This window comes from Trichoderma citrinoviride (assembly GCF_003025115.1).
Source record: "Trichoderma citrinoviride strain TUCIM 6016 unplaced genomic scaffold BBK36scaffold_9, whole genome shotgun sequence".
Classification (NCBI taxonomy): domain Eukaryota; kingdom Fungi; phylum Ascomycota; class Sordariomycetes; order Hypocreales; family Hypocreaceae; genus Trichoderma; species Trichoderma citrinoviride.
The window spans coordinates 1,542,995-1,565,305 of NW_020194717.1; the positions used below are offsets into that span (position 1 = coordinate 1,542,995).

Sequence of the window (22,311 nt, forward strand, 5' to 3'; positions counted from 1 at the left end):
GCTAGGGACGTTCGGCCATCCCAAGCCTCTGGGACCAGTTCGCGCGATGCCGTGGATGGGTTGATGGGTTTCGCTCGTCCATGCCACTCTCTCTTGTGCCCTCAAGCCGCCCTTAGCACCGAACCTGGGCGCCCCGGCCAATCAGCTGGACACAGCGCTTCGTGCTGCGTACGTGGCTGTCGAATCACAGTCGTTCCCGACGACCAAAGCGGCCTAGCAGAAGCGCCCGGAGATCTTCCCCTTGAACCACAAGACCTTGGATATTATGCGGTAGCCGTACGAAGCACGGAAGTACGAAGCAGTCAGTCAGCGGGATTGAGTCTCACCCCTCGTCCAAGGACTTACCATGCCGTTGCTAGCAGTCACGTAGGACTGACTGTATCCGCTGCTGGCCAGCTGAGTCCTGCTTTTTTTTCTCTTTGCTTTTTCTCCTTCGTGCCCTGTGACGTGGCAAAGCTGAGCGAAATAATAGTGTTAAAGAGAAGAGACGCCCTTGAAGTCGTCAAGTCTACGGGGTGCCTTCGATAGCTGTAATACGGCAGCAGTCACTGAGCGCTGCACCTTCTGCTTTAGCGCTCAAGTGGTCCTAGGCGTGCACCTGGAGTACTTACCTAGTACCTCCCCAAGCGAGCATCTGCCGCCGCTCCAATGGTCGCATCCGCGTACCCGTGCGCACACCCCCTCCGCTTCGCGCTGCTTTAACAGGCAAACGCCCCTCTGGTTCCCCGTTCCTTCCCTCAGTGGATTTGGAGCTCTGGTGGTGCCTGCCTGCACTTTGAGCCTCCGTCATCACCATCACCAACAGGCAAGAGCCGGAGCAGAGTCAGAGCCAGAGCCAGAGCCAGTTCGTTCTTTCCAGGGAGATCCATCCGGCTCCCTCGCTGATGCCTGGATCTTCTTTTCTCCCTCTTTTCTTTTGCCTTCTCTTCCTTTGTAATCTCCAACCTCGAATCGTCACCATCATTCGTTCTCACTTCGACCCTGTAATCTCTTCGTTTCTGCTTCTTCTGCTTCTGCTTCTGCTTCTGCTTCTTCCGCTTTGTCCACCTTGTGCTTCTTGTCTCGGCGCCAAAAAAGAGCCCTTTCAGCGCACGGCGCATAGGCCACGACGTCAACCCACCCAGGCACAGGAGCAGCAACCTCAGGCCTCTCGTCGAACGAACAGCCAATTTCCTTCTCGCGCGCTCCGTCTTCCACTGCATCCCCTGCTCCCACCCCCCCTTGGGGAATCCTCCTTGCGGCCTCGTCCAATCCGCTCAACCATCGGCCAGCCTGCAATCGGCGTCGAGCGGCAGGGATATCCAGCGCCCCATCCAGGCCACCGGCGCATATCCAAAACACAGCCCCTACCCGAGCCTTACACTGCCTGCGCTGCTTTGACTGGCTCTTCTCAAACAAGCCAAACCCCGTCTCGCCTTTGCCGCCAAACCCCTCGTCCGCCGGGGTCTGCTGTCTCTGACGCTCTCCAACACCCCTCCTTAGGAACACGCCCCCCGTCCGCTGCTACTGCTCTGACTTCTGCCAACCGTCCAACACAATATAATCACCGCGGTCTGCCTTCTTCGTCCCCGCCAACTTTTTCTCTGGCCTCATCTCGTTGCGTATCTTTCTCTTGAAGGGCATCACTGGTTATAGCTTTGAAGCCTTGAGGCTTACAAGCTGCCACGACCGCTTCCCGTCTCTTATCCCATTTACCTTACTTAACTCCGGCCATCGTCGACTACCACCAGCCCACCACTACTACTACGGGATTAGAAGAACAACTGGAATTCACCACTCACAAGCAAGCACTCTCGCACAACCGAAGTCATCGCTTGCGTATCATTCACGCCTTCTTGTCATCAACTACCAGTCATCTCAACAACCACCGCCATCATGCCCGCAGCCACAGCCAGGCCCAAGCTGGGCAAGCTCGCTACCCCAGTGACGAGCACCTTTCCCTCGGACGTACATTCAGCAACCGCGGCCACTCCTCGGTCTGCTCTACCGTTCGCCTACAAGCCTGACCCAAGCTATATCAAGACACCCATTAGCCCACCATTGGCCTACACCGACTTCCTGTCCAAGGCCCTTACGCTCGGCTCACCGGCTTTTGCACCGGGCGAGATCTCCCCCGAGTCCGCACCGACATCTGCCGCCAGCGACAAGTCGGAGACGTCCTCGACCGACGAGCGCCCCTCTCCGACTTCAAGCGCCGCCAGCAGCAAACCCTCGTCGCCAGCGTCGGCGACGGCGGTCCCTCCCACTCCATTCACGGCGCCTCTCCCCATGTCGGCTCCTCCTACTGGAGCGCATTGCTTTCCCAGCTTGAAAGTGCCGCCCAGTCCTGCCATCTCCAATCTCGACTCTCCCATGAGCTCGAGACTCATCGGCTCTCCGTTTAGCGCGGGATCCATCCACTCCGTGTTCGATTGGGACGCCGCTCTCAAGGCTCGCCTGGAAGCGAAGAAGCCAAAGTCGTCACGGAGTGTACGGCACATCCGGGAGGTGGTGACGAGAACCGTCACCTACACGCCCAAGATGGAGCCTGCTCCCCGAGGCAAGAGACGGAAGGTGGAGTAACGAGGAGAGGAGAGGGAAAGCATGCTCCGAAGCATGCTTGAATCACACAACGCCTCCGACACTCTGCTTCTACCACATCTCGTTTTGGTGATGGCGATGCTATCCTCCTGCACACTTTTAACTAACCAACACCCCAACTGTATACCAACCATGATCGACGACACTGGGTGTTTTCACTTCTTGTCTTCCCGACTGCACGTCTCCCTGGAGGAGACCCAAAAAAGCATGATGCCAGAGAATTGGAAGGGTGAGCTGCTTCCAATTCTCGTTTTATTATTTTTTTCACGAAACCTTCAGCACTAATACGCTGGTCGAAGCTGAAGTCGACGATGTGATGGATTACATTTTGGACCTGGGAGGGTCCCGGAATGACACTGCTACTGGCGTATCATGGACGAGTGGTGGGGGGAGTTTTCTATTATTATCTGTTCCCATCTCCATGTCGGCTATCTCGATATCATTTTCTTTTGTTATCGCATTCCTCCATTGTGTGAGGGCCTGCGAGGGTGGAGGCTTTTTGTTTGCTGTTCTTCTGCTTTGGAGGAACAAGGGATTTCCTTCGGAGTTTGTTGGCGTTTTTTCTTCTTCTGGCACGGATCCTCGACATCTGGCGGGCGCTTCTGCAACGCTTCCGCAACGCATCGACCAGCTCGATAGTCAAGCCGAGGCCAGGGCTAGACTGTGGATAATGGTCTGCTCGAGTCTGGGCGGGGGCCGGCAGAGGGTCAGGCGATGCCGCGTGTGTCACCGGGAGCGGGAACCAAGAGGGGCCGGTTGTTTGCGAGGTCGCATAGAGTCGGGGTCGGCGGAGGCAGTTTTCACCCTTGGATAACCAGACGGGCCAGCTGCACAGCGCAGACAGCATGCCCGTAACGCGCATTTATACACTACTTAGAGAGACAGGGAAAAGACTATTGAATGAATGACTGCAACAAAGAGCGTGCTCTGTAGCGCATTGTGACGGCGCTGATGGGTGCGGTATTCTCCGATTGCGACGCAAGATGGGCCATGGCAGATGGGTTATGACATGTATATCCATCAATTTGCCCAGTCTTACGACATGTCGTCGGGATGGCTTGCAGGTAGTGCTCCCGTGCGGTGCGAAGAGCCAATCTCGGTATAAGAGGCCTCGTTCATTCGCTGCCGTGGTGACGCTTTACCCTTTTGTGCCCTCTTTCTCTACAGCAGTACTCCGTAATGGCGCTCCTCTATATTATTTCACGCAAAGCTGCAGTACTGGTGCCATGGCAAAGTGGAAGAGTGAGAGTGCGAGAGAGACTGGGGAGGATTGGTGGTCGCACAGGCGGTCGCATGAGGGTGGGCGCCTGAGCATGTGCGATGACTCGGAGTGGGATGGGGACTTTGTATGCGCATGTGCAAGGGCCTTTTCTCTCTCCCTCCCTCTCTCTCTCCCTCTGCCCTCTTGTCTGCTGGTATTATGGAGAGGGATGTAATACTTTGGTAAGTGAACATTTGGTAAACGAGGGGTGAGGATATGCAATAGTAGTTTGCTTTGATGTCTGGAGCTGGGGCCGTTTGGTTTCGGTGCTTTGTTTGCTTTTGTGCAAAGTTACCTAGGGCTTGCGTGTAGTATTCGAGGAGAGGGAGGAATCATGCCGTAGAACCGTAGGGACTCTGATAAGCCCTGTTCTACCATCCTTCTCTTGTGCGTCAATGGCTGCTATGAGATATATCGACGGATACAAGAAGACCCTCTTTGTTTGAAGGACCCCCTTCAGGGACACGTCCTCCGGAAATCCACGCCCTCAGAGAAACAAGGACAGACGTTGACATTCCGACTCCCGTAGGCCCGTTCACTTTGTCCCGTATAGTAGCATCATGCTATAGTAGCAGTAGTAGTAATATGGTGAGCGCTTGTGCGTGTGCGCGGCCGAGTGGATGAGTCTAAGGCCGGATAATGGGCCGGGGCGGGAAGATGCTTCCCGCTAGGTCGCGATGCGAGAGGCCACCGAGTTGCTGCTTAATACTTTTGCTTATTTTACCACTTGCTTGTACAAGTATGCTAGTATCCCGCCTGTCATGTTTTGTGATGTTTCGTTCTTGTGGCTTTCTGGTTGTTGGTATTGTTTCCTCCATCTTGCATCGTGACGCCGTGATTTGGTGTGCCGCCCTGTTTCGTTTCGTCGAGTCGTCTATAATATCTCGCTGAGCGGCTATTCACACGTCTTGTTCCTTGCCAATATGGATCGATAGGCTGTGGACTCAAGAAACACAGCATAACAAGCAAGCGCATATTCCTCCCTTTCCTTCTGGCTGGGCCGTAGCGAATGAGAACCGCCCAAGTAAGTCTTCGTCTATCTTTTTTTCGTTCGAGTTCGTCCGTCAGTCCCCCTTGCAACAACTCTTGTCAATCTCATAAACTCTCGTCGTTCAAGCATTCATTCTCCCTGTCGTGCATGGGCTTAGGTCATCATCATCCATCTCTTCCACACGCCCCCCCTCTTCTCTCCCTCCCTCCTTCATCAAGGGGGACAAAGATGCTCGTCATAGCAGCGTGCCGTCTCTGCTCGAATCTCCTCTCCTTGGCTGCTGCTGCTGCTGCTGCTGTTGTTGTTGTTGCTCTTCCACCAATTTGTCCCTTCTCCAGGTTCCCCATGCTTCTTTGTCCTGTATGTGAACTTGCAAAGCAGCTTCCATCCTTTTTCGATCGACTACACCCACCAATTCCTTCATCCTTCTCCCGGACACACCATCCGTCGTGCGTCGTGACGTTTGCCGACGTCACTGCTCACACACCCTCTCTCTCACTTCCGCCTCCGTCAACCACAGTAGGTACTCCTCCATACCCCTGTCTCCTCTTCGTAGTCTAGGACCTGGGGCTAAAAAAAAAGCCAAGCAAAGTCATCGTGAGAGAGAGAGAGAGAGAGCCAGTCAGCCTTAAAGCGGCGTCCCGCCCCAAGAAGAAACGATCCCAGTGCCACCCCTGTTCGTGCCAAAGCGGACCTCTAAGCGCCGTTGAGCTCCCGCAGGCCCGCACCATTGGCCGGCGTGGAGATGTCTGTCACCCACCCGTCAGGTCCAGTGTCCATGATTGGCCGGGATCTAAGCGCCCTGATATGTGGGCAACACATTCATGTTCAAGACAATACAGACACACTAAGCCGTCGCTTCCTGTGGCTTTCGGAAGGGGGCCCTTTTTCTGCCTGTTGCTGCTGTAGCCTTTCATGATGCCTGTCGTTTTGTCTGTATGGCCTGTGCGAGGGCGTATGTCGGCAGTATGTACGCAGACGTCTTCTTATGGAGCAATCTTCATGTAATTCGTAGGGCCCTTCTCTTGCTGTGACAGTGCATGTGGCGAGAGATTGCTGTAGCTGCTTCGAGCGGCGCTTGCCTACTCGTCTACCTTCGAGCAAAGTAACTAGGAAGCAGTACACAGCAACAATAGAGAAGGGGAGGGCAGGTAGCCATAAGCACCCATTTCCAGGCTCCGAATCTGTCCGTAATGTCAAGATATGGTAGAGAGACAGCAAGAAGCAAAAAACTCAATAAGCGAAGGCTGCCTCGTGGGCATAAAATGGACCCAAAGTCCAACTATCGTCCCCTCCGCAAGGGGCCGCCGGTTTAGTGCTGAGATTTCCATCTTTCTTTTTTCGACCATGGCTCTCGTCAGGCGAGGCCAACTGCCGAGTTACCACGCAAAAGGTAATTCTCCTTCACGCGAGGCCTCTTGTCCGCGGGACTAGCATCGGTTCACCGCCGTGCTGGGACTCTCTAAGCTTCTCTCTGTCCTCCACCACAACCCCCCCTGCTTGCTTTGCTCTTTGCTTAGCCTGCTCTGCTGTCACATCCCTCTCAACAAGTCGATTCGAACTCGACACATCGCTGTCCCACCAGGCTATGTGTGTTGGTTCGTCGTGCTGTTAGAGCCATAATGTGACGGTCGGTCATGCGAGTCACGCTGTTTCGATGTCGCCATGTCTTCTCATTGGTCCCGGTTTCCCGTCAGACTAGCAAGATTCTCTCGAGAATCCTACCCATTTGTATGATGAGTGGTCCTGAAACGCGAGAGCACAGAGAGGCAGGGGTGGTCCTGGCCCGTATCACCTCTGCTGAAACCGGGTTAAGCCGACATTGGAAGAAGAAGAGGACTGCAGAGGAGCTTCCGCGCCGCCCAGATGGAACATTCTGAGACAGGTTCCATTGCTGCTATATTTGGAACCACGCACACGCACGCACGACCGACGGTGACGGAAGCACCTTCGTTTCCATATCACACGGAGCTCCGGTGGGGACCCCTCTCCATAAACCACCGGGGAACAGCATCCCACATCCCACGAAGGTCTTCATTCTCTCGCGACTCGCAGCTGCACATGGCAAATCAAGATCATCCCGCCGGGGCTTCGATGGCTAGGTTTCCCAAGTCGCCAGGGTGGGAGGAGCAGGTCAATGTCCACGCCTCCATCTCCACCCTTTGCGTTGAGCACCCTCCATCCATCACAACTGAAAGTATATCCCCCTCCCTCTTCTCCATCGCAAGGCATACAATCCTGTAAGCGACTCAATGCGGGCGAATGGCTACTAGTCCACTTCTCTGATCTCCTTTGCGACGGCGTTGCAAAGAGCGACTTTGACCCCGGCTCCAGTGAGGACGTGGATCCATAGGCGCTGCGTGTCGCTCAATCTGTCGTTTGCGCTCTTGACCTCTACAAACATGACCTCGCCCTTTGCCCTTCCCGGCTCCTCGTCTGGGGCGTCTGCTTCGTCGCTCTCCGCCAGTCGCCAAAGGACAAGGTCCGGAATGCCTCCACCTCTCTGTCTGTATTCCTGTGCCATCACCTTGCATAAAGCGGCTAAGGCGCTACCTTGGAAGCAGCGCACTAGTTCCGTCAAGTCCTCCACCTCGAAATCCCAATTGAGCCCTATCACACTGGTTCGTCGTTCATGCTCCTTGTCCCATACCCCACGAAGGATCCGTTCGCCCTCTCCATTGGCAATCTCCACGAGTCGATGGTTGATCTCCGAGGCCCGGGCAGGGAAGAAGGCGTCCGTGTGCAAGTCCAGCGGGCAAGTCTGAAAGGCCGTCTGGAAAACGTTGGGGATGTAGAAAAACAAGATGTCGTAGAACAGATACGCAAACAGGGTACGAATGATACCCCCCTCAGCATGGTAACCCTTCCACCCCTGTGACCGAAAGTGACCAAGACACATCTCTTCCACGCTGCACTCACCGCCAGAGTTTGATTCGTCCAACCAAATGGTTCTGGTGCTTGGAGCCTGTCCTCCTGGCCTCGGTGGGGTAGTTCGCTTCAGTTGGATCCCTTCAACGGATAGCTCCAAGGGGTCAACAAGTCGTACATGTCCAAAGTCATGTTGAAGGCGTTTGGGAATCCGGAGCCTCTTTTCCAGTTTGACCAATCGCTTCTGTAGGTCATAATGGTGTATGAGATGGCAATCGGGGTCTTGAAGTCCTGTCTCACAGGTCGAGACTGCTATGGCTCTCCATCGCTTCTTCTGTTGCTCCAAGTCGTTGGTGACAGGGTTTGGGTCGAGACTGGCCATGTAGTGTTCTTCCAGTAGAGCCTTGCGTTGATACCACGCCCCCCTCCGAGCCAGGTGAAAAAGCCGTTGATCCAGCAACTCAGTCAACAATTCATGTTCTTTGAGGTACTGCTTTAGTTTGCCAAAGACAAATGCGGCCTTGACGAGGATTCGCGTGTATGAATGAGCGGGATTGAATCTCCGGAGATAGGCGCCCTCCCCCATTTCGTAGACTCGCCGCTCTTTCTCCGTTTCTTCTTCAACCAAGGCTTTCCAGCGGGGATACACCCGCTCAAAGATGTTGAGAATTTTCTGTGAGCCTCTTTCATCCAGGGGTCCGTTCGATTCAAGCACACCATCCACTTCCGCTTCCATGTGTATCGCCGCCTCATATTCCAACAGGTGAGATCGAGACGCGAATATTGTTGAAGACCGACAGACGAGGTACTCGGGAAAACTCCGTCTAGCAATCTTGGCCAGTATAATCGTCGTCAGGGACTTCTCCGTCCATTCTGTAGATCTGTAGAAGACCAAGTGAACCCTCTCAAACAATTTGAATGTGACAGGCGATATTCGAATGCACGAGCCAACAATGGCCAGAATCTTGGCTAGAAAGTGCTGCTCCCGATTCGAATCTTCCCTCTTCAGCTTGCCTACTGCTGATATGGCAGGGTCGTTTCTTCCAGAGGTGCTCGAATCCCCGCTATTCTGTCTACTGATACCCAGGGCCATTAGGCCGGTCTGTTGCTGGCTCATCCGGCACAAGGCCCTGATCATGTCCGCCTTCGTCTTGCCTTGGACTTTGGCTTCTTTGGCTAGAGCTTTGAGCTCGTCGAGGTACAGGAGCGAGGCGGCTTCCTCGACTGTATCGAGATGGTCTTCCGAGGCATCGGCAAACGAAAAAGTATCGCAATCATCGGGGGTTTCCAGGTTCACAGATGGCAGCTGGCTGTCTACGAGCGGCTCTGCTTCGTCTTCTGGAGGTAGAGGTCGACGTTCCTGAAGCGTAGCAATGGCACTGCTATGATCCGAGATATCGTTGAAATACCCTAGACGAGACGAACGATGCCACGCCGCAGTTTTCCGGAGAAACAGCCGAACGTACCTATCCTCTCCGTTGAGTAGACGAAGGCTTGGATGACATGGGTGAGGACTCACAAGTATTGAGCCTGGTAGTCCAATTTTCTCCATTGGTTGAAAATCTCTCTCTCTTTGCTACTGAATAGGGAGGATTCTTCCTCCAAGACCGTATCTAACGCAAGGTTGAATGCATCGACATAGATCGAGCTTCTTCCTTTCACCCATAACGGAGCAGGCTTTCCTTCTGCACTCTCTTCTCCGGCATTGTTCTGAGAAGATTTGAGAGCCTCATATTCTTCGATTGCTTCCTGGTTGGCCTCGGTTGGCGGCAGGGCATTCTCGAAATCAGTGACTCGGTCCTTGTTCCGGCGCTGGTCCTTTTCATCCAGAACTCTCTCTGTAGATAAAACTTTCGGGTGATCGTCTTCGACTGAAAGCGCACTCGGCTCCTCAGTCTCCGAAGCTGAATCATTGTCCCTCTTCATCCGCTTGGAAGGCCTCCCCGCGACAGTTGATGCACGGCGACTCGAGTTCCCAGCATCTTGGCCCTCAGCATTAGCTTTCGGAAGCCGTTTCACAAAAGCATCCATAATACCCCATTTCAGGAGCAGAACTTCTGAGCATTTGTCAGCCCAAAGGTAAGAAAGAAAGACGTTGAAAAAAGAGAGCCTTGCACAAGCAAAGAGACAGTTTGACGCGGAGGCGTGAATCAGCTAAACGCGAAGTCAGCTGACCCTCTCCAGGCAATTAAGTGCACCGTCTCCACCAACAAGCTTCAAGCTGCTTTCTCGAAAGCGGCATGGCAGCTTTCCTTTCATTCCAGCCTGAAAACAACCAATTGGGCAACTTCTACACCTCCGAATTTCCATAATCATGGCGGACGAGGATACAAGATCAGCACCGGATGTTCCGCAAGTGTCCATCAATGACGAGGCCTCGAATCTGCCGTCCACGCAGCAGAGCCAAGGGAACGCAGACGTGACGATGGCTGATGTACCGACAGACCAAGCAGTAAGACCCGTCTACTATTATATTCATATGTTCTCGTGATTTTGAGACGCTTCTTTGATTGACTGACAAGCATAGCAGTCACCGGCACCGGCTGCTTTCGCTCACAGCCCAGCTCCTGGCCGGACAGGGACTCCGGCGCAAGGATCAAGAGCTCCTTCGGCGCACCCAGACTCGGGATTCATGATGCCTTCCGAGGCGCCTCCGCATGGTGATTCGACACGGCGATACCTGAACACAAAGGTTACCGGTGTTTTGTTGGAAGGAATGAAGATGTTGGCCAAGGAAAAGTAAGTCAATGCGCGGGAGGCTTTCACAAGCTCAGTATTCTTTGACAGTTTTAACAATCCATGTAGGCCGGAAGACCCTCTGCGAGTGTTAGGCGAGTACTTGATACAGCGATCAAAGGAGATGGAAGGTACAGGGTGATTCAATTCATGTGCACGCGTCATTAGAACATGGGACAAGGCACGTTGAAGGCGTTTGAGGATTTCAGATTACGGATCAGGGATTTCAGGATACCCAGAGCACATCTATATCATTGAGCAGTCCAATTGCTTTCGATTTGAGCATCTTTGACTGCCGCAGCTCGGTGTTTCACGACCGACGCAGAAGAATCATGGCTCTAAATGCAGCTTTTCCATAAATGTCCCAAACTCCAAGACCCGAGAACCCCTCCACGACCATGACCGTGACCCTGGCCAGATAACCTGTCGTCCCTCTTTTTGTTTTGTTCCCTCGCTTAAGCGACAATGGTGCTGGCAGTAGCGGACTCGTACTTCCAGGTGGGGGGCAGGACACCGACGGTCTTGTAGTAACGGGCCAGACGGTGGATACGGGACTCGATGAGAATGAGGCGGAACTTGGAGTCCTTGTCCTTGCGGTTGCGCTCAAGGTGCTTGCGGACAGCGACAGCCTAGCGAATTTCTTGTCAGTAATCCGTCGTTTCAAAGAAGATACAACTCTTTCTGAGCATTGCCAAATCTCACCTTCTTGATCAGCATGTACAGGTCCTCAGGAATGTCGGGGGCGAGGCCTATTAGATCACTCTGTCAGTCATGACCAAACAGAGGCACATGAGAGAAGTATCTCATGGAAGATTGTATATAAAAGTCGAGAGGCAGAGTAATGCATGCGTCGGTTCGAAAACATGACACTCTTTCTTTCGCTCTTTGTTCAGGGTTCCGTACCGTTGGACTTGAGGATACGCAGAATTCGGTTACCTGCAAGTTAGAGTTAGCCAAAAAGTTCCCCATTATAGCCTTTCTCGTGGAAATCCGCCCTATCATCCAAAAACTTACCAGTGACGACCTTGACCTGGGAGATGCCGTGGGAGTCACGCAGGACAACACCGATCTGGGAGGGAGTGGCACCCTTCTTGGCCAGCTTGCAGATCTGGTCGACGACCTGCTCGGGGGTGGTCTTGAGCCACGAGGGAGCAGAGCGGGAGTAGGGGATGGCGGAGGCTGAAATGCCCTTGCCCTTGCTGTGAAGACGACCCATCTTGGCTGGTTTATGGAGGTGATGCTGCTTGCTGCTGGACGATGCAAGAAAGTTTGTCGAGGGAGCTGGTCGCGAAAGTTTGATAGTAGCAGGTAGCAAAAGGCGGAACAGTGGCCGTGGGTGTGGCTGGTGAGCCGCTTGCCTTGATTTCCGCTCGAGCACGTGACTTATCCTTAGTCTCTTCAGCCTCGATGTCTCGACCCGCCATTATCTTTCTGTCCAAATTTTTTCCCGCGAAGAGAAGAAAAGGCTTCTGACGCGCTGCGTCTTGCTTCCTCAACGCCTCTCCTCTCTTACCCAGATATTACTGAAAGTAAGGAATGGTACAGAGGTGCATTTGAGCCGGCGAGCACATCGTACACTTTAGTTACGTTGAACTGGTAAGCTACTTCTCTCCTTTTGCGCAAGCTCCTTATGATATCGCGATGCCTTCATGGCAATGCTTTTATGATGACACGAACACATTTTGTTTTATTTTGGCACCTCTTATGTTAGACCTCCTTCGGGTGGTCAATGAATGGACCGGACTTCTGATCCTCGACACTCATTTCACATGTTTCTGCAAAAGACCGCTTCATGCAATAGACGGCTAACATGAAGCAAACAGACACAGATTTACACCAAGTTCCATAGCGATAGTGCCGTAGTAATCCTAATATGACTTTGACATTCCATACCTGTTTGCCTACAATTGAGCCTTGATCCTTTCTTCTTCGCAGCCACATGCGAAAGCACACAAACGCCGTCCTGTTTTTTATGTTTTCGTCCTCGTGTTCCTGCTTGGTAACATCCGAAGTACGTTTGATCATCAAACCTGCAACGCTCCGCCCCTTAACCAAAGCTATCATCAATTTCAATTCACATGGTCGCAGATGTGACTGTCGTGAGCCACTATCAGATACTCATTGAACTGCGGACTACCTTGCCCAGATATTACAGCTGGTGTGCTTTACCAGGCACCGACTTCGAAATTCTCCTGTTGCGGGTGTTAGCTTTCCTCTTTTCTCCTTTTCAACGTGGAGGACAATGGTAGAGTAGACGAACCTCTGGGAAATACGTGGATACCACAGTTCGGTCGGCAAACTTTCTGCCAGCAAGAGCTGTGAGGGCTTTGGTGGCTGACTCTACGGAATCGAACTTGACGAATATCTTGCCCACACCGGCGGATTGTCTGCTGCCGCCAGTCGGCCTGGGTACCTTGAGCTCCACAACCTTGCCAAACTTGGCACACTCGTCCTGGACATCCTCACAGATTTCTGCATCTCGCGTTAGAATCCCAACAGCAAAATAACCGGTCGACTTGACATACCTTCGTAATCATCGTTGTCCAAGAGCTCTTCGGGAGTGACCATGTTCAGAAGCTGAATGACGGAGCTCCTCTCAATGTCGTTGGACGTTTGAGAAGCAAGGCCGCTAATGGCAGTGATGCCCACGTCGAAATTGGCCACCTGGGTTGGTCCAATGCTGGCCTTTGTCACCTTGAGCTTCTTGCCGGCAACATCCATTCCGTTGAGGCTGTTAAGGGCAGGCTCGTTGGCCGAAGAAGGGTCAAGGTACTCGGTAAACGCGATGCCCTTGATTCGCAGTTAGCACGGCTTTCCCTGCCAAATGTCTGCAACGAAGCGTGACTCACCCTGGACTCTTCCGTACTCCGATCCTTCACCAGGACGAATGACTTGGGTTTACCAAATGCGGCGAGGAGTTCGATAATCTGCTCCTCATTAAGGAAAGTGGGGATGTTGGTGATGCACAGCTTGTGCACAGTATCAGGGACGACGTTGGAGATGACCTCGGGGTCGTAGGGAATATCGTCTGGGATGCCGGGCATGACATAGTCCTTGGGTCTGCGAATGTTCAAGCCAGGACTGCCGCCATTAGCGGTGCCGTTTTGCGCATCCTCAGCTTCCATGGTAATGCCATCAAGTGCGAGCGCAACGGTTGCGTCAGACGCATTCCGAAATTCCACCACGGCAAATGCTTTGTCTTGAGAAAACTGGCAGTTGACACAGGGGTCAGGGGTCTCAATGACGTTCAAGCCATTCAGCTGTAGGTTGAAGAACGAGGTTAAAGCCTCTTCGGTCACCCCGCTTGGGACGTTATAGACCAGCAGACGTTTGGCCTGTCGAGAGTTGCTAGCTTTCAGACCGGCGCTGCTGACTTGACCACCGGGCTGGGTCATAAAGGCTTGCAGCTTCGTGGGATCCATCGGCTGCTGGCGAGGAGCTCCTGGAAGGGGGAACATGCCGGAGAGCTTGGCCTGCTCAGCCGTCACGAGATCGTAGCCAGGGGGCTTAATATCCCACTGCGTCAGGCGGCGCTTGCGCTCGAGGATAGGCACGACGTCCGTCAGGTCAGGAGTGGGTTCTCGTTTCTTGGGGGGCGACGGACTGCGGCGTGCCTGCTCTTGCTTTATGAAGGCATCATCACGCCTGTCCCGGTCTCGGCCTCCTCGTCGGCGGTCGTCGTAGGGGTCTCGATCTCGCCGGCTGGGTCTGTCATCGTCGTCACGTCGAGCATCTCGGCGGTAGGAGCCGCGATCACGGTCCCAGTCCCGATCGCCTCGGCGGTCGCGCGCTGATGAGTATCTGTCCTCGCGCTCTCGGTCGCGGTGGTTGCGGCTTGACGAGTATGCATCGCCGTCCTCTCCTCGACGATGTCCACGATGGTCCGGTGATCGAGAGCGTCGGCGGTCGCGGTCTCTGTGACGGTCGCGGCGGTCATCCCTGTCACCTCTAGGGCCCTGCAGCAAACACGATTAGACATGGCGGGTGGAAGCAGCAAATTTGGCATACGAACAGGATAATCTCGGTTTCTTCGCCCCCCATCTGTTCGACGCGAAACTCTGGTTAGCACAGGCGCCTAAAAAGAAGAAGAGACGGCGTCGGACGCGTGTCGTTGTTTACCTCGAGATGAATAGCTGTCGCCGTTCATGATGGACTTGTCTTATCGCTAACGCCAGCGACCGAGCACCGTCTTGAGATTGATGATGCCGGATATCGTGGCGGGCAAAACGGCAGATGAGGTCGCTGCAGATGTTCTTGGCTAGAAGCTCCTTTGCCAATTCGTTGCATCAAAGGCGAGGCTGGAGCTTTTTTGCAGCATGGGCGCTAGTCCGCCTTGGCGCTAGCGGGCCACTCTGCGCCGGCGAGCCTGTCGGATTATCTGCGGCTAGTGCTTTAGTGACGCGCTCAGGGACCCTCGAGGCTCCCTAGCGGCCCCCTATCAAGTAATGCGCTGGACAGGCGTTAAAGTGAACGACTTTCGTTGCTGGCGTATCAAATTGATAATACAGCGTTAACCTGGAGTTCATCTTCCGCCTACCTACTCTTATCAAAATCACCTTGAGGGCTCGACGAGTTGGCTGGAATGGCGATGACACATGTTGCTAGTTGGCGCAAGTTGCCGGTCAGCCTGGCAGAGCTCTGCATAGACACGACGTTGCGGTGCGGCCAGTCGTTTAGGTGGCGGAAACTCAACGATGAATGGTTTGCCTCACTCGAAAGTGCCTTTTTGCCATGCCTTACGTTGTTGACTGACGAAAATACCTTAGGACCTGCACCTTACATGGGAGGATATTATCTCTGAAGCAAGATGCAACACACCTGCACTACAAAGCGACATGGCCGGCACATCAGGCAGAGGCTCCATCATTCAAGGACGACACGGAAGATCTACTTCGCCACTACTTCAGCTTGAACATAGATCTTGCTTCGCTGTATCAACAATGGTCTAAAGATGACCCCAACTTTCGAAAAAAGGCACCGCAGTTTACAGGAGTCCGCATCCTGAACCAGGATGCATGGGAGGCCCTGATATGCTTCATATGCAGCAGCAACAACAATATATCCCGAATATCTCAGATGGTGAGTCGATACAAGGAAGAATCACTCTTCGATGCTTGGACTAACAAAAGTCAATTCTAGGCGCACAAACTCTGCAAATACTATGGCCCATTAATAGGCCACATTGATGGAGAAGCCATGCACGACTTCCCAACCCCAGAGGCGCTCACAGACAAGACAGTCGAGACTCGGCTAAGAGAGCTCGGCTTTGGGTATCGTGCCAAGTACATTGCAGAAACGGCGCGCATCATTGCACAGGACAAACCTCCAGCATGGCTAGACTCTCTGCGAAACCCGGATTTCCCTGCCTTCAATGCTGTGGCGGTATCAGACGGATCGCAATCCACCTACAAAGATGCCCAGACTGCATTACTTTCGCTGACCGGCGTGGGCCCAAAGGTGGCCGACTGCGTGTGCTTGATGGGCCTGGGATGGGGAGAGTCAGTGCCAGTTGATACGCATGTCCTACAGATTGCCCAGCGGGACTACCGCTTCGGCAAAAAGGGCCCCAAGACAATCAACAAGGCCATGTATGATGCCATTGGCGATCATTTCAGAAGCATATGGGGCAAATATGCGGGCTGGGCTCATTCAGTCTTGTTCACAGCCGACTTGCGCGAGTTTTCAGGGCGTATCAAGGTGGAAAAGGTCGAGAAGGTCGAGGAGGTCGAAGAACTTCCGAAAGGAGAAGATATGTCGCCCACAAAAGAGAAGCCTTCGAGGAAAAGGAAAACAACTGTCAAGGTGGAGGAGATACGTGTGAAAGAGGAGGATACCAAAGACGGAGTCATCTTAGAAATAGAGACGGCAGTCAAGAGGAGACGCACAAGATCTCGGCCATAAATAAAAAGATTCGAGTGCTATTTCATGCATTCGCCGTCTCTAATCGCATTGATCAAACGAGCTTATTCATACATTAAATACGTCTCCTCCTTCCATCATATTCTGCTTGTTTCCTGGCCGAATGCACTCCGTGATGCGAAGCAATTGTAGTTGCATTGGTTGCCCCTTTACGTAAGCTCATTGTTAGGCAGAACTCGAGGAGTCGCGCCACGCCGGGTAAACGCCGGGAGCTTCCGTTGGCGGTAGACTTTTTGCCGCCTCACGTCAAAGCTTGGCCTGCAATCCCTATCCAAGCATCCAAAGCCTTCGCAGCAGCCACACCTCCATGCGCAACGATCTCGTTGGGACCACTTCAAGCACGTTAGAACCGGGATGAAGCAGCAAGGTCGATGAGCCAAGATGTCTGATGCGGATTTCGAGACCATCAAGAGGCTCCAGCAGGAGCGCAACGCCGCGGCAGCCTCGTCCAAGAGCTCTCGCGCGTTGGCAGCCTCGAACCAACGCACCGACTCGACGAAGCAGCGGCTCACCGACAGCGCGGACAGCGTTCTGTACGACACGCAGGGGGGCGACAAGTTTGCGGGATATCACACGTCCCTGCCCATGGGAGATGATGACGATGAGATGGCAGACGGCGACAACACGCGTAGGCTCGTGGGCCAGTACACAGCCTCGCGCGAGATGATTGACGAGTTTGCCCGCGGCGATGGCGTCGAAGAAGACGACATCCTCGCCGGCAAGGGCGAGAAGAGCGGGCGCATCGCTGACCGCGAGACTGATTACCAGAAGCGAAGGTTCAACCGCGTGCTCACGCCGACCCGAGCCGATCCTTTTGCTGAGAACCGACAGGCCGGCGCCGCGGAGAATGGAACCAGCTATCGGGAGATTATGGAGATGCGCGAGCTCGAGCGCGAGGAGATGCGTGTGAAGCAGGCTATTCAGGCAGAGTCGACGAACAACCACGATGACGAGGAGCTCAAGCCAACGCTCGCCGAGGGCGACAAGGAAAACGCAGAGGCGGGTTCCACCGAGGCTGTTACGTCGGTACGCAAGCGTAAGAAGCGATGGGACGTCTCGACAACGCCTGCCGGAGAAGAGGAGGCCAAGGAGGAGGCTGCAGCTGAAGCCAAGTCCAAGCGCTCCCGTTGGGACCAGACCCCATCTGTTCCGGCCCCCGGTGCCATGGAGGCTCCCAAGAAGCGCTCGCGATGGGATCAGGCACCCTCTGCAACCCCGATGGGCAATCAAGGCCTTGCAACCCCCATGCACCCGTCGCAGGCTGCCCCGATGCCCACGACCTTTGGCACCGATATCTCTGGACGGAATGCGCCCCTGAGCGACGAAGAGCTCGATCTGCTCCTGCCTGGCGAAAAGGAGGGCTACAAGATCCTAGAACCCCCTCCGGGTTACGAACCCGTCCGGGCTCCGGCTCACAAATTGATGGCGACCCCCGCACCTCAGACTGGCTTCATGATGCAGGACCCTGACCAAGTCAGACTTGGTGGAAAGCCGATGCCAGCTGAGATCCCGGGGGTTGGCGACTTGCAATTCTTCAAGCCCGAGGACATGGCCTACTTTGGCAAGCTCACAGACGGCGCTGATGAGAACGCCCTTAGCGTGGACGAGCTCAAGGAGCGCAAGATCATGAGATTGCTCCTCAAGATTAAAAACGGAACCCCACCGATGCGAAAGACGGCCCTTCGACAGATTACGGACAATGCTAGACAGTTCGGTGCCGGTGCCCTGTTTGACCAGATTCTTCCACTGCTGATGGAAAAGTCGTTGGAGGACCAGGAGCGACATCTGCTCGTCAAGGTCATCGACCGAATTCTCTACAAGCTGGACGACTTGGTACGCCCATATGTGCACAAGATTCTCGTCGTCATCGAGCCGCTCCTGATCGACCAAGACTACTACGCCCGAGTCGAAGGTCGTGAAATCATCTCCAACCTCAGCAAAGCAGCAGGTCTTGCAACCATGATAAGCACGATGCGACCCGACATTGACCACGTCGACGAGTACGTCCGTAACACGACCGCCCGAGCATTCGCTGTTGTGGCCTCTGCCCTCGGCATTCCCGCACTGCTGCCTTTCCTCAGAGCCGTGTGCCGAAGCAAGAAGTCCTGGCAAGCCAGACACACTGGAGTCAAGATTGTTCAGCAGATTCCCATCCTGATGGGATGTGCAGTGCTTCCCCACCTCAAGGGCCTGGTCGACTGCATTGCCCCCAATCTGAGCGATGAGCAGACGAAAGTCAGAACCGTTACTAGTTTGGCCATTGCTGCCCTTGCTGAGGCCTCGAACCCGTATGGTATCGAGAGCTTTGACGACATCCTCAACCCACTGTGGACTGGCGCTCGTAAGCAACGAGGAAAGGGACTGGCTGGCTTCCTCAAGGCCGTGGGATACATCATCCCTCTCATGGACGAAGAGTATGCCAACTACTACACCAGCCAGATCATGGAGATTCTGCTGCGAGAGTTTGCCTCGCCCGATGAAGAGATGAAGAAGGTGGTGTTGAAGGTGGTGTCTCAATGCGCGGGCACCGAGGGAGTCACGGCCGGTTACCTGAAGGAGCATGTCCTGGACGAATTCTTCAAGAGCTTCTGGGTCCGGCGAATGGCTCTCGACAAGCGCAACTACAAGCAGGTCGTCGAGACCACGGTCGACATTGGCCAGAAGGTTGGCGTGAGCGAGATTCTGGAGAGGATCGTTAACAACCTCAAGGATGAGAGCGAGGCCTACCGAAAGATGACTGTGGAGACGGTTGAAAAGGTTGTGGCCAGTCTGGGTGCTGCGGACATTGGCGAGCGTCTCGAGGAACGCCTGATTGACGGCATCCTTCACGCGTTCCAGGAACAGAGCGTCGAAGACATTGTCATGCTCAACGGCTTTGGTTCGGTGGTCAACGCCCTTGGAACCCGCTGCAAGCCATACCTGCCGCAAATCGTGAGCACAATCCTCTGGAGGCTCAACAACAAGTCTGCCACTGTCCGCCAGCAGGCCGCCGACCTCATCTCGCGAATCGCCATGGTGATGAAGCAGTGTGGAGAGGATGCCCTCATGGGCAAGCTGGGTATTGTCTTGTACGAGTATCTGGGTGAAGAGTATCCCGAAGTTCTCGGATCGATCTTGGGAGCCCTGCGATCCATCGTCACCGTCGTGGGTATTTCTCAGATGCAGCCGCCCATCAAAGACCTGCTCCCTCGGTTGACCCCCATTCTACGAAACCGACACGAAAAGGTGCAGGAGAACACGATTGATCTGGTGGGACGTATTGCCGATCGCGGCCCCGAGAGTGTCAACGCCCGAGAGTGGATGAGAATTTGCTTTGAGCTGCTTGATATGCTCAAGGCTCACAAGAAAGGAATTCGACGAGCGGCAAACAACACCTTCGGTTTCATTGCCAAGGCCATTGGTCCCCAGGACGTTCTGGCCACGCTGCTGAACAACCTGAGGGTGCAGGAGCGACAGTCGCGTGTCAACACGGCCGTTGCTATTGGCATCGTCGCCGAGACCTGTGCCCCCTTCACTGTCCTGCCAGCCCTCATGAACGAATATCGCGTGCCTGAGCTCAACGTCCAGAATGGCGTGCTCAAGTCGCTGTCTTTCCTGTTTGAATACATTGGCGAAATGGCCAAGGACTACGTCTACGCCGTCACGCCCCTTCTGGAGGATGCCCTTACAGACCGAGACCAGGTTCATCGCCAGACGGCCGCATCGGTTGTCAAGCACATTGCTCTGGGCGTTGTTGGCCTCGGCTGCGAAGATGCCATGATTCATCTGCTCAACCTGCTCTATCCCAACCTGTTTGAGACCAGTCCCCACGTCATTGACCGCATCATCGAAGCCATCGAGGCCATCCGTGTGGCCGCTGGCCCTGGCCTGGTCCTCAACTACGTGTGGGCTGGGCTTTTCCACCCAGCGAGAAAGGTGCGGACGCCCTACTGGCGTCTTTACAACGATGCCTACGTCGCCGCGGCCGATGCCATGGTGCCATATTACCCCAACCTGGACGACGAGCTCATGGACCGGCCGGAGCTGGCCATTGTTTTGTGATTTTTGCCATGCCATGCTACGTACGATGAAAAGCTGGCAGGGAGACAACTTTTCGTATAATAAGGGGTTTATAGCAAGTTGGGATAGGGGATATTCTGATTTTGCTTGGTTTTTCTTTCTAATAACGCACAAGGGTGGACTACAAGTGGCATGCGTTTAGGCGTTTTCATGTTAGAGTACCAAAAGAAAAGAAGGTGTGCTTTTTCCACTCCCCGTTGTCTTTACAGTGAGATGAACCTATGGATACCGTGTGTATAGCGACGCGTGATGTTGTAAATGCCCAGATTGTTTTGTCCTTGTATGATGGGGCTACACTCGCGGTCAAGTCGAGTTTCTTCAGTTGCAACGTCATACTACCTGTTTGAGCTGTATGTTGGAGAGACAATTGCTGCCCTTTTCTATCGGTGTTGGTATGATGTTATTCGAGCCAACCCGTAGAAAGCTATTCCTGTATAAAGTCCTCCGCTCAGATAGATGCGCGCTTACTATTTGGGAGGAGGGGCGATGTCAATTATTCGCGGCGATAGTATCAAAACGGTCCCTTTTCATGCACAGATGAATCCATGCAGCCCACATTGTGATAGAAGATGAGCTTGGGCAAACGATATGCGTAGTTAACAATACTCTACGAGAAGACGCATACACGCTCCAAGCGTCGATATACTCGAGCAGTGTGACGTTCTTGTTGCGAATTCCATTCAGACACTCCATCTTGTAGGCGTATCATCACTTGAGCCCTACGTGGCCCCATGAGATGTAGAATTACGAAATGGTTCAATCTCTTCCTTGAGTATGTCTATCAAACTCTTTTAACTCTTTCAACTCTTTCAACTCTTTCAACTCTTTCAACTCTCGGTCTCTTAACATCTTGCTACTTATCTCTCTCTCTCTCTCTCTCTCTCTTTTATAGCTGGACTCTTCCCCACTCTCTCTTTCCTAGTTGAATTCTTCCTCTCTCTGTCCTTATGAGCTGGCAAAGCGCTTTTCCAATTCTTAAAAACAGGATAGATGACGTCTCTAGTATGGACTATCCCATGACCTATCTCTTCCAATCACTTATACACGATGCTCTAGATAATATCAGATCCCTCGATGGCTGATTATCCCATCTCAATAAACGTTACGCAGGCGCTCTGGTCATTAACTGTCCGCTAGAGGCCATCACGCACGCCCAGAGAGAGCTTCGGTCGGTTTTGTCCAAACCACGTTTGCCCTTCCTTGACTGGCCAACGGCAAAATCTATGAATTTATGTGATTTATTTCATTCTACTATATATATAATACGTGGACTCCGTAACATGGCCCCCTGACTTGACCGCTGAGGCGAAGCACATTTCTGGTAACAATGGAAGCAGCTTGGAAATCCTCCAGCGGAACTACCTAGAGAAGAATAGTATGGAGACGGGGGCAGCACTTCGGAGATTGATAGACAAAACATGCTCAGATGCCCACATGGAGAAATCAACCTCTTGGCAGGCACAAGTTTAAAAAAAACCGTTAGATGTTCAGTGGAGTGCGTGGTTTGTTGATACGTGAACTGCCCTGTATGTGGATGAATCCCAAGAGAAACATAGTCCACTTTTCCAGATACTAGATGCGTTGTCGGACTCAGCTCCCAAAGCCCGGAATCATTCGTCCGGGATAAAAGTTGACTGACTGACTAAGGTCATATACTGGGTAGGAAACCGAAAAAAAAGAACGCAAAACTACGCCTATCCATGATTCAATGATAGTGAATGACTAGCGAAAGAAAGAGAAGGCAAAGAATGGGGGTTTCTGGAGAAAGAAAAAAACGGTGTGGTGTTTTTGATTACGCGGCTTGTGGGCTGAGAAAGTTGCTTTTGGTGGAAACGTTGGAGATTTGAATCGCAGACGCGGCCGTGGCTTGGCTTGTTACAGATTATTTTTAGAAGAA

At 53.4% G+C, this 22,311-nt stretch overlaps 7 protein-coding genes across 7 annotated transcripts; 4 read left to right on the forward strand and 3 right to left on the reverse strand.

Annotated features, from left to right (window-relative positions):
• The first annotated feature begins 1,861 nt into the window (after window positions 1-1,861).
• On the forward strand, window positions 1,862-2,585 carry BBK36DRAFT_1205430 (hypothetical protein). The gene has a single exon (XM_024897358.1). The coding sequence runs from the start codon at window positions 1,876-1,878 to the stop codon at window positions 2,560-2,562; it is 687 nt and encodes a 228-aa protein (XP_024748759.1). The 5' UTR covers window positions 1,862-1,875; the 3' UTR covers window positions 2,563-2,585.
• A 4,512-nt stretch (window positions 2,586-7,097) lies between these two features.
• Window positions 7,098-9,731, reverse strand: BBK36DRAFT_166374 (hypothetical protein; the record flags this gene model as incomplete). The annotated part of the gene is made up of 2 exons (XM_024897779.1): window positions 7,098-9,166; window positions 9,220-9,731. The coding sequence occupies 2 exons, from the start codon at window positions 9,729-9,731 to the stop codon at window positions 7,102-7,104; spliced, it is 2,577 nt and encodes an 858-aa protein (XP_024748760.1). The 3' UTR covers window positions 7,098-7,101.
• Window positions 9,732-10,014: 283 nt separating this feature from the next.
• BBK36DRAFT_1160640 (hypothetical protein) lies at window positions 10,015-10,578 on the forward strand (the record flags this gene model as incomplete). Its single annotated transcript, XM_024894310.1, has 3 exons — window positions 10,015-10,152; window positions 10,231-10,439; window positions 10,506-10,578. 3 exons carry the CDS (start codon window positions 10,015-10,017, stop codon window positions 10,576-10,578), a joined length of 420 nt encoding a protein of 139 aa, XP_024748761.1.
• Window positions 10,579-10,891: 313 nt separating this feature from the next.
• Window positions 10,892-11,652, reverse strand: BBK36DRAFT_1160641 (ribosomal protein S13, S15 family; the record flags this gene model as incomplete). Its single annotated transcript, XM_024894311.1, has 4 exons — window positions 10,892-11,065; window positions 11,139-11,185; window positions 11,340-11,372; window positions 11,451-11,652. 4 exons carry the CDS (start codon window positions 11,650-11,652, stop codon window positions 10,892-10,894), a joined length of 456 nt encoding a protein of 151 aa, XP_024748762.1.
• A 663-nt stretch (window positions 11,653-12,315) lies between these two features.
• Window positions 12,316-14,692, reverse strand: BBK36DRAFT_1135805 (hypothetical protein). The gene is made up of 8 exons (XM_024892764.1): window positions 14,556-14,692; window positions 14,449-14,477; window positions 13,286-14,392; window positions 12,962-13,226; window positions 12,697-12,908; window positions 12,663-12,665; window positions 12,520-12,625; window positions 12,316-12,400 (listed from the first exon to the last, which is right to left on the reverse strand). Exons 1-7 carry the CDS (start codon window positions 14,581-14,583, stop codon window positions 12,602-12,604), a joined length of 1,668 nt encoding a protein of 555 aa, XP_024748763.1. The 5' UTR covers window positions 14,584-14,692; the 3' UTR covers window positions 12,316-12,400; window positions 12,520-12,601.
• Window positions 14,693-15,018: 326 nt separating this feature from the next.
• Window positions 15,019-16,337, forward strand: BBK36DRAFT_1122498 (hypothetical protein; the record flags this gene model as incomplete). The annotated part of the gene is made up of 3 exons (XM_024890953.1): window positions 15,019-15,137; window positions 15,203-15,515; window positions 15,576-16,337. The coding sequence occupies 3 exons, from the start codon at window positions 15,019-15,021 to the stop codon at window positions 16,335-16,337; spliced, it is 1,194 nt and encodes a 397-aa protein (XP_024748764.1).
• A 399-nt stretch (window positions 16,338-16,736) lies between these two features.
• On the forward strand, window positions 16,737-20,396 carry BBK36DRAFT_1122306 (ARM repeat-containing protein; the record flags this gene model as incomplete). Its single annotated transcript, XM_024890931.1, has 1 exon — window positions 16,737-20,396. The coding sequence occupies one exon, from the start codon at window positions 16,737-16,739 to the stop codon at window positions 20,394-20,396; it is 3,660 nt and encodes a 1,219-aa protein (XP_024748765.1).
• Between the last annotated feature and the right edge of the window lie 1,915 nt (window positions 20,397-22,311).

Bases quoted from the DNA above. Each gene is read 5' to 3' on its own strand.
- BBK36DRAFT_1205430 (XM_024897358.1), top strand. From the start codon at position 1,876: ATGCCCGCAGCCACAGCCAGGCCCAAGCTGGGCAAGCTCGCTACCCCA.
- BBK36DRAFT_1135805 (XM_024892764.1), bottom strand. From the start codon at position 14,583: ATGAACGGCGACAGCTATTCATCTCGAG. The intron at 14,393-14,448 runs GTTCGTATGCCA...TGTTTGCTGCAG, and splicing joins GAAGAAACCGAGATTATCCT to GGCCCTAGAGGTGACAGGGA. The intron at 12,909-12,961 runs GTATGTCAAGTC...CGCGAGATGCAG, and splicing joins GGACAACGATGATTACGAAG to AAATCTGTGAGGATGTCCAG.